The sequence below is a fragment of the Haliaeetus leucocephalus genome, unplaced genomic scaffold, assembly GCF_000737465.1.
Source record: "Haliaeetus leucocephalus isolate CR32 unplaced genomic scaffold, Haliaeetus_leucocephalus-4.0 Scaffold228, whole genome shotgun sequence".
In the NCBI taxonomy this organism is placed as follows: Eukaryota; Metazoa; Chordata; class Aves; order Accipitriformes; family Accipitridae; genus Haliaeetus; species Haliaeetus leucocephalus.
The window spans coordinates 18,109,840-18,120,365 of record NW_010972664.1 but is presented as its reverse complement, the minus strand read 5'-3'; the positions used below and the strand labels follow the sequence as shown (position 1 = coordinate 18,120,365).

General features: G+C 49.4%; 1 protein-coding gene across 1 annotated transcript in view; it reads right to left on the bottom strand.

Annotated features, from left to right (window-relative positions):
- Positions 1-6,872: 6,872 nt before the first annotated feature.
- The window catches only part of ZDHHC23 (zinc finger, DHHC-type containing 23), a 3,948-nt gene continuing 294 nt past the window's right edge, over positions 6,873-10,526 (bottom strand). The window contains exons 2-5 of the mRNA XM_010567678.1: positions 10,402-10,499; positions 9,391-10,092; positions 8,488-8,655; positions 6,873-7,637 (exon numbers count right to left, since the gene is read on the bottom strand). Of these exons, the coding sequence (XP_010565980.1) occupies positions 7,370-7,637; positions 8,488-8,655; positions 9,391-10,092; positions 10,402-10,499 (1,236 nt within the window). The 3' untranslated portion in view covers positions 6,873-7,369. The remainder of the gene's footprint in view (positions 7,638-8,487; positions 8,656-9,390; positions 10,093-10,401; positions 10,500-10,526) is intronic.

The window sequence follows — 10,526 nt, the reverse complement described above, 5'->3', positions numbered from 1 at the left end:
TGACTACAGCCCTGACCACCAGCAGGTCAGATGAGCGCATTATCCAAGCGCAGGGAGCTGAAGGTGCCTGCGTGGAGTGTGGGCGAGTACAGACCATCTGGCTGCATTAAAAGGCAGATTGTGAGAGGAAGTGACAAACTGAGAGAGGGCTGAGTAACTTGTCTTGCGGGGAGAACAGGCACTGCAGAAGGGTAGAGTCTTTTGCAGAGGACTGAGCCAAAGAGACAGGGAGGAGCAGAGCTGGGGGCTGAGCTACCAAACTCATGCCCCAGTGCAGCGAGCAGCCACACTTGGTGCTGATAGCAGCAAGCTGTGGGAGCACAGCAATCCACTTTCTTATAGTATGCTCTCCCCTTGGAAACCTCTCCCATGTAGTGCCTAACGAGCTCCTGAACACCTCTGAACCAGCCCTTATGCTCCCATGTTACTGCTGGCCTTTTCCTAAGCTGACTTCCTCCTTACCGGGGCTTGGCAACGAACACAGCAGGGAAAGTCTCCAGCCCACCCTCCATCTGGATTCACGGCATAAGGAAGACAGTGACCCAGAGGATGAAAGGTGAGGACATCCTTTCTCAGCTAAAGAGACAGTAGCATTACAGCCAGCCAGAGACAGGACACACTGCAGCTGTAAGGGGAGTAGCAGGAGCATGGAGCAGTAGAGTGGATGAGCCCACATGCAGCCTGGTCTGACCGTAGCAACAGGCTGAGCAGACATTGCATCTACATCTCTCACAGCTAAAAGGGTGCCCCAAACCACTGGCTACTCAGGGGTGCACATCCAGTTTACTGAACTGCAGATTCTTTCCCCAGCAATGCCACACTTGCACATTTTGTCCTCGAGGCCCACAGCTCCCACTCACCCCAGTGCCCACTCACCATCCACGAAAATAATGCTGCTTATGTGGAGCATAACTCCCCACAAAGAACTTGAAAGTACAGGCAACACTTTCAAAACTGGCCTTTGTCTCCAATCCTCTCAGCTTCTATTCTTTGAAATAGCTTCTATTCTTTGAAAAAGATTCTCCTGGTAAGATGCATTTTGGCTGCACAGTTCCAGCAGCAAGAAGCGAAAACAAGATCCAGGAGGAGCTGTGCTTTGATGCCCCTTTGCCCTTGCCTACTGCTAATTCAATGCTAGCATGGAGCTGAAGCCTCAGCTGGATCCAGCTGAGGGATAGGGGTGATGTTCAGGGATCAGGCGCATTCATACTGAGAACACGGTCTGAATCAAAGGGGAGATGAGAAGCCCCTTGACTTTCCCATTCAATCCACACCTGGCTGAAACAACTCGTACGTCCTTGGCAGAAGCAAGGCTGTGCCCAATGATGCTGTTGAGAGACTGCACAGGACACCCCTAAAATCCCTGGCATGATGTTAGTGTTTTGCGAATTAAAGCTCCAGCAAACATTTCCCAGCAGGAGGGTGACACACAAGAGAGCTTGTTAGACCGAGGAAACAGCTTCAGCCTGCAGCTGTGCCAGAGCATCCCTCCTGCTCCAGCACTTGGTTAGATGCAGATGTCAATGCCTTAATGCTGGTCATCAGCCCACACTCTCACAGCTTAGGCACACTCCTGCCTGTCAGCTCCTTGCTTTTCTTAGCAGGAGAGGGAGGTGGCTGCACAGCCAGACTTTCCTTCTCCTGTGCAGGGAGGGGGGCAGGATTTTCACTTTGGTACAACAGCAAATGCAGAACCCTGAAGTAATTGCAAACTGCCCTTCTCCCCAACACCTGCCCTCCCGAGTTCTTACATGCTTTCCCACAGAAATACCTTCTCCTCAGTAAATCCATACACCAGTCTCTTCAAAGTCTCCCAGGCCCAGCTCAAAGTGGATTTGAAACAGACCCTGAAGTATTAAACAATTTCCTCTGCTCCCCCCAGGCAAACAAGACTGTAGCTGGGGACAGTAGTTAGCCTGGGAAAGATCCATGAACCACTGCAGTCTGATCCACAGCTCACATCTTTGCAGACACCAGCCACAGTAGCACACCTCGACCTTCCCCAGCACATGAGCTACCACTCCAGACATGCTCCTGCTGTGCAGGGGCAACATGGCAAGCCACATCGGGGAAAAAAATAAAAGCTGGGGAGACACAGTAGTCTCATGTGTCCCCATCATCAGCACTGGGGTTAATGAAGCTGGTGGCTGCCAGGCTGTCGGAAGTCTGACACCCTTCTACGCATACCTCTCTCACCTAACTACAAACCTGGTTCATTGCTAGTGCAAGGTCCTTGTTGTCAGCGAGCGCAAAGTAATCTTCAAAGAGAAATAGCTGAACAGCAGACAGAAGTGCCATCCAGGCAAATCAAAGCAGAGCTCTGGGAACAATCAAAGGCACCTGTGATTCTACTCATTAGAAGTCATCTTGCCTTTCAGCAGATGTCCCAAGATACCAATAGAATCAAAGGCTACATTTCTTCCCACTATCTGCACAGAGAATATCCACGTCATTTCCAAACATGGCTTAGAAGGTTTAAAGTAAGAGAGTGTTCCTTTTGCGGGTTCTGGATGTATTGTGTGGGCAGGTGTAGGAGGGAAAGCAAGACACTGGACAAACAGGCTAGGAACCTGATCAGATACCAATAATGGATTGCTCATGGGATGCAAGATCCTGGTTCAAATCCCCACTGCAAGGGAATATCCCTGGTTTCCAGGGTGATGAGAACTGCCAGCAAGTCTCTGTTTCATCCCAACACCAACAAAACCAAAGGTCAACTTTTGCAGAACTGGAAGAAAACTTGTTTCCCAGCTTCTCCTTAGCCTGTTGCTCCCTTATTCCCAAGTCCAGCTCACAGCTAAATAGCCATGAGATGACGGCAGCTTCTGGTCGTTTGACCTGGCTGAGCATGTTGGCATAAATCAACAGGCCACTCCACAGATCATTTCTAATTATTTATTTTGATTCATAATTGCACCCATTTGGAAACACTGAATACAATAAAAATGGACACAAACACACACACACCCACCCCCCCCAGTCCTTTCAACAAAGCTCACAAATGTGTTTCACAAAGTTTCTTCCGAAAGCTCAGGGTGAAAAAAAAAACAACAAAACAAAACCACCCCACTCTCCAAGGTAGACAGTTCTTCCAAAGCCCATCATTCTTCACATTATCATTAGAGGAGTTCCATAAATACAAGATTTTGGGAGGCTGAATTCCCGCATTTCAGAAAGAACCTCACCTGTCCGCAGAAAGATTTTTGCTGTACAAACATCCTGATAGTGGAAGAAAATCCTAGGAAACTGTAGAGTTCTTCACTGAAAGCAATACAGGAAAACACATCCATAATCACACACGCTTCCTGCCCTTATGAGGCAATATACATTCATATAGAAGGAAAAAACCAAGCACATTATTAAGACATTAGGCAGTGAGGCAGTATCCATTTTATCTTCAAAAGAAATTTTACAGCAAATAGTTTCATTAAGACACTTGAAAACAACCTACTTCGAAGAAAAAAAAAAAAGCACCATCATAGCGGGAAGGCTGAAATGTGATTAGGAGTCACAAGCAGTGCCAACTTGGGCTCACCAGTGACTTTTGTCATTTGAGGACAAGTTAAATGGAGAAACAGTCGATGTGGGGATCTGTGACTTGCCTACAAAAAAGCATGATGTAAGAAGATACAGTTAAAGAGTGCCAAGCCACCATTTACAGGGTGTATCTAATGGTGCACAGTTCTTAGTATAGTCACCAAACAGTAGGGTGCTGGCATTTGGACACGGAGGGTTTAACACTACAACAGCAGCAACATCAGAACCCTGGCCCCTTAAGAGTTGCCCTGGTCTGCAGAAGTCTACAATACTTGTGAAACAACAAATGACTCTTAAGAGGTCATGGTTAAAGCAGGAAAAACTAATTTCCAAGTCTGAGCAGAGAACCATCAAGGCTAGCTATTACCAAAATCCTTCCCTGCTTCTGGCCAGCTCGAGGTCCTCTCTTCTTACACAGGGAAAACTTTTCAGGGCCAGCAGGGTACTACTGTCTTCTGCAGGTGAGACACTGGTCCTTGCCTCAAGGCCACACACACATGACTTAAGTCACCTGTCAAATGCAGCGTGCTCCCACTGCTCCAACACCCAGACAGCACGGATCTAGGCAGCTACTAACACAGTGAGCCTGAGGACTGACTCTTTATGCCTAGGTTTTAAAGTTTTTCTACCAGCATAGCCAATAACAAGCTCAGCAAGAAAATACTCAGAAGAGAAATTGTCCTTTAGTGCACAAGAGATCACAACAGTCTGCCCTTGCTATAAGTGCAAAAGGAGCGTTACCCTTCAAGGACTGCTTGCTAATTCTCAGGGCTATTAAAATGAGAGCTCCAAAGCATGCATCTGAAGCTCGCGACTCTTCCGCCCTTTTAGATACCTTTTAGATATCCTGTTACTTTATGCTTCCCATCTCCCAAGGCATTCACAAGGTAAATCCTCTCAGGAAGAAGCCAGGACAGTAAACATAAGCCACATCCTTAAAGAAAAGGTCATTACTATGGAGATTACAGCCACCCGAACTGCCTATTCACTGGGGAATCAGCACTGCACACTCCTCAAAAGAAAAAACACCCTTGCAACCCTTTCAGTCTCCTGAATGGTTCCATTTCCCTCTGGAGTGAGTGCCAAAATAAATTTTATGTTAGCACTTTACCCCCACTATATTGGAGTAGGCATGACCAAGGTATAGATGGAATGGTTACATTAGTCCAGGGTCCTTTGCTCCTAATCTGCACTCCAAAGTCCACACTGCCTGGGAGAACACCACTGAGAGTGTCTCGGTGTAAGCAGTTCAAATGAAGTCTCCCATGCCAGAGCTCACTAAGAGACAGGGGTCAAGACTACACTGACAGACAGGCTGCAAAGTAGTAACCAGTCTCTGCGTGTGGGAGAAAGCGAGCACAACAGGGTCAGGCACTGCCAGGGAAACGATCTGCGATCTGCTCAGCTTTCTCCCCACCGGGAGTAGCAGGACTCTGAGAAACAGCTTATCTCAAACCCGTAAACACTCCCAGAGCTCGTTCAGCTCACAGGCGCACGATTGATTTCTGTACATGAAACTCATAGAGGGGTTGGCTACCTCCACTGCAGGGGTTCGTTTAGCCCAGGAGGTCATTCTGCCTTAATCTTCCCAAACGCCAGCAGGATGAGATCTGAGAAGATCACAAACCCGCTAGCCCACAGCATCCTTGTCTCCAGGGTTGCCAAGCTCCAATTCATCTCAGCAGGCACCACAAAATGCATATGTGCCATGGAAACATTTACAGACAACTCATGTGGAGGCAAGGTCTTTGTGTGAATTTAAACTCCTAGGGTCAGGCTATAAGCTCCAAACACTTGGGTCATAAAGGAACAGTTAGCACAGTCCAGCTGGGTGCCTTTTTCTTCACGTTAGGGCAAGGGAAGTGGTCAGAAACCTCTTAGCATGTTCAGTGAGAGACAGGAAGCAAGAGAGGTGTTGTTCCCTTTACCTCCTTATAAAGGATTGCTCACTGGATGAAAAAGGGTAAGAGGAAATAAAGGACACCCAGTAAGTCAGTAACTCTTTCTGCACAGCCACGTTCCAAGTGCACCTGCTCCCAATTATCTGCTGGTTATAGAAAGTTCCACTTGAGGAAATCAAACAGTGCAAAGAGGGACATGGTCTTCACCTTAAACTGGGTCACGTAATCAGGAGCACACACACCAAATACGGCAGGGATCTCAAGGGACACCCCCAACCCTGCTACCTTTTGGCACCACGCACCATCCATCCGTTCTTCAGAGATAATGCACAGCAGCGCACAGTGAATTTGCATCACTCAGCCAACATCTGCCAGCTGCCTGCCCACACAAGTGAAGTCATGTCCATGCTGCACACACCATCTAAAAACATCAGTAGCTAGGACAAAGCTCTTTACTCTGCTTCTGCGTCTTAGGCCCAACCCATAACTCTTGTGCCATGGTCCCAGGCTTTCCCAGCCAGACCTTTCCTATTTCTGCAGGGCTAACAACATACACAAAGGGTTTAAAACAAAAAAAACAAGAAAAAAAATCCCACCCACAAAACCCACAAAACCTACAAACCATCACCACCAAAACCTTGTGATTTCAGCTGAAGTCTGGATAATATGACAGTTGCAGGCTGATGAGGAACAAGTAGCATTCTTGCAGAACACATTTAACACATTCATTCACCTGCCAGTGCAGGTCATCTACCCCAAAACCACACAGCTCCAACACATCCTCTCCCTACATACGCAGAGTCTGAACTGTTCCTTGACTTCCTGGCTTGAGAAAACAGATCTACAGTCAGGCAGCTCCACAGTGACTGGATTGAGAGGAGACAGGATTGCTATGTTATTAGCAACACAACCGACCAAGATGCTACCTACCAAAAAAGCTGTTAGCAGAATTGCCTACTGTCCCACAGACTCCCTTCTCCCACAGAGGGAGAGACAAAGGTAGTTTCCATAAAGCTACAGTAACACCAGACAGCACTCTTGTTTTCCCCTCAGAGTCCACTGTTACATGTTGCTTCAAAACATCTCCTTCTTACTTGGTATATTTACCTGTCTCATGCCACAATCCATAATCAGAGCAGAAACACTTCGAGGGAGATGAGCCAAGCCTTCAAACCAACACAGACCCAGCCTGCAGAAAGAACGACGAGATCGAAGATGACAGCGTCTTCTCACCCAGCCAGACAGATGGGGATGTACTAACAACCGTAGGGGTCAAGACGTGATGGGATTTTACAAAGCCCTACAGGAATGTTGCTCACAAAGGCACTTAATACAAGCATGTATACAGCTGGATGGAATAGAAGATAGAGAAAAAATAAATAAATGCACCAGAGAGGAGGGAGCTGCTCAGTGACTGCCTAGACAGTCTCTTTTAGCCAAACAGCCTGGCTTCTACAGTGGTCCATCTGTTACCTGTATCAAAAGTCCACCTTCCTGACATCTCTGGAATGTCGCACGTAGGTACAAGCCATGGATTCCTTAACCTTTGCAGGTACGAGTGCACGCTCTGAAGTCCAGCCGCAGGTTCCTCTTGATGCCAGGGTTCGCACGTAACAAAAACTCAAGTTCTCAAAACCTTGTGCTCTTCTTCCTGTTGAGCTGAGCTGCACAAAGTTTCCCACAATGGAAAAAGGCAGCAGGCTCCTTCTTTCCGGGTTTGTGCATATGGCTTACCGCTTTCTGCATCCTATTGCTGGCTGACAGCACACGAAGAACCATTCTGCCTGGGAAAGCCTCTGATGTTGTCAGTCACGGGACAGGCAGCCCAAACACCGACCACGAAGGAAAGGTGTGGGAGAAGGGAGTTCTAGTGGAAGGGACCATTCCCCTGCTAAAGAAAGTCAGTCAACATCATCTGCAGAAAGAGGGTGTCACACGATGTCTTCAGCAGAGCGCTGTGGAGGAGAAGACCCTAGGCTCAAGAAATGGCCCCAGTTGCATAGGAAACCCCTGTTATACTGGCCAGTGTCTATCACTAACCCACCCAGGAGCCTGCGCCCAGTGTTGTCCCGCAGAGCCAGCCGAGCTTCCCTCTCGGTCACGTTGTAGCTGATGTTCAACAGCTGGATAAGGAGGATGTATCCCATGCCAGCTGTTACAATGGCACAGTACCACACACAGGTGAACGACAGAGCAGAGCTGGCAGCAGGGAAAAAGATGGGAAGGAAGCCATTTAGTTTTGGAGCAGCTGCTTTAGAGTGACTTTCCCTGGTAATCACTACCCTTTCAAATCCCTGTCTACATCTGCCACAGTGATCTCAGTTTGGTGCTTTCATCAGATAATCCTTAAAGGCTTTCTCAAAATTAAAGCTTCAGGGCTTACTTAATGAGAGCTTTTAGAGCTACCAGAGCTACTCTTGCACATTGCTATCACGCTACCTAGCTCTTTACTCTTACTGTTGTAAAGGCACTCGGTCTTTATTTAAGGACGCGATGATGCTCACACTAGATAGATCACGAAATGGAGTACAGAAGAAGGTGGAGTCGCTTGTGCTAGTGTACTCTGCCCATCAATGGTAGCGCCAGTCTCCGAACTCACGTCTAACACTTTTTGCCACCCTTCCTGCCAGACAAGGCATATTAAGGCTGTCTGTTCTGAGCACATAACTCAGAGGACCAGTCACTAGATAAACAGTGAGGGATGAGAGGGAGAGACAGCACGCAGATTCCAGATTGTCAGGCCATTACCTGCATCTGGAGGCAAATATATTTAAGGTGTATCTATATAGGACACAATAAATAAGGACTTCAGATCCCAGCTCCTCCAACAACTTTTTCCAAATAAATGGTGAGCTCTCTCTGAGTCTCAGACTCCCCACCTTAGCAAAAGCAGTAATGCATCCCTGCTTTCCACAGCTTTTTAGGGAGCACTTTTTGGTCAGGTTTGACAGCCAACAGCACTGGCCTAGAGCACAGAATGAGGAACACGAGCTAAGCTGCCTGACCAAGCCCATTCCCACCCCAGCTCTCTCCCAGACAGATGTCTCACCTGTAGTCGGAATAGGCCCCGGGGCAGTAGAACAATGCCACAAACGGAGTTCGTCCCCTACAGATGGTGTGCAAGGTCAACGTAATCCCATATACAGAGGTAAGCATGAAGAAGGAGAGTGCAAGGATGAATGCTTGGTGGTTCTGCTCCCCTACACAGCTGTTAATCCTCCAAAAGGAAAGAAGAGATTACTTTACTTAAAAAAAAAAAAAAAAAAAGACGCAGGTTTTTCTTTCCTCTTCCCTCCCCCAGCTGTCAGAGAACCTCATTTCCAAGGTGCTTCTATACAACACAGGCTAAGAACTTTGAAACACGTTCAGAGAAGCTTTATAGCTTTTTATGGAAAGGTTAGAGGCACAAGTCAGTAGACCAGTAGGGTAACGGTGGTAGATCGCTTGCCTCAAACTTTTAGCAAGTGTAGTATCCTTTGCTGAGACAGATCTATACCCTACTGCTCCTTGGTTTCAGTACTGCATGCACACAAGCACCTTTGGGTTCCCTTGCCCCAGGAAAGCACTACTGCAAGTTAACTGAAGGATTGCTAGTGCTCCACAGACCAAATTTAAAAAAAAAAACAAACCCAAACCAACCCCCCCCCCAGACCCCCCAATCAAAACCAACAAAAAAAATAAAACCCCCAGATGAAAGCCAATAAAGAACCAAAGGCAATTCTGAAGTGTGCTGTAAAAGTTACCAGCTATCAGGTCAACCCACTTACAGTAAAGTTTAAATTGTTCTTTACAACGGCAAGTACAAATTTACTGTTTTAAAGAAAGCCACCAGGTCTTGCACATAACAAAAGCAACCCCATTTGACAGAGTCTGTAAAAAAAGAAGCTCACTTAAAAAGGGGCAGGGTGGGGGCAGAGAGAACAGACATTAGCCTCAGCAGCGCAAAACCTACCAGACACAGTGATGGTCCAGTCTCCTTACACACCTGCCGCAAAGCCGGCAGTGCCCTGCTCGGGCTGGTCTGACCAGCTGGCATTTAGCGCACCAGTCCTTTTTCACACCTTCTGGCTCCCCAGCTGACATCCTGGAATAGCCTTTGGCCTCTCCGTTCACAGCACGGCCGCTGGCAGTTCCTGACATGGTGACGCCACGGAGCCCGTTGGAGCTCCCTCTAACACTCTTGTTGGGCAAACCCTGGTGCAATGACTTCTCGTTGCTTGCCGGGATGGGAAGGTAGCCAGGGTCTTTCTTGGCTCGAGACAGGGCCGCAAGCATGAGAATTAACCCGCAGGTGAGGGCGACCACTTGGGAATAGCCCACGTGGCCTCGAGGAACCACCTCCTGGAGAAAGACATAGTACATGTAGCCCAAGGAGAAGAGCCCCAGGCTCAAGAAGAAGAGAGTCCGTTCCTTCCTCCTGTGGGTGAGGTAGTAATACCACAGCACCAGCACGGGCAGCGATGTCAGGATGAGGAGACCCAGCAGGAAGTGCAGAGCGGCAACGTGGAGGAAGACGGGCAGCAGGACGAGAGGCGGCACGAGGCTGACGTTGATCTTCACGGCCCCCGCGAACCAAGGGACCCTCACCCGGTCCGCCACGGTGTCCGCAATTCTTTCCAGAGTTCCCGGGGCCAGGGATTTGCACGTCAGCCACCTGTTAGGGGGGAAAGCGCGGACGCCCGGCTAGCAGGCGGGCAGCCCAAGGCCCTTCCCCTGCCTCGTCCCGCTCCTGCGGCCGGTACCGGGGCGGCCCCCCCGCCCGCCTCCCTTCCCCCGTCCCTCTCTCTGCCGTCGAGTTTCCCGAGAACCGGCGCGCAGCTCCCCTCCCCTCAGGGCGGCAGCCCCGCGGGGGGCACCCGTGAGGCGAGGGGGGGCGGACACCCACAGCCGCCCCCGTCCCCCGTCCCCGCCGCCGGGAGGGGGGGTCTCGCGGCCGGGCAGGCGGGGGGGCCGGAGCCGTTACCTCTCGCAGCCCTCGTCCAGGTCCTCGCAGTCGCAGCAGCACGCCGCCAGGTGGTTCCTCCGGCCCCTCCGGTCCACGTACTCGCAGCAGCAGAGGGGCTCCCCCCACGCCGCCCCCCCCCCCCA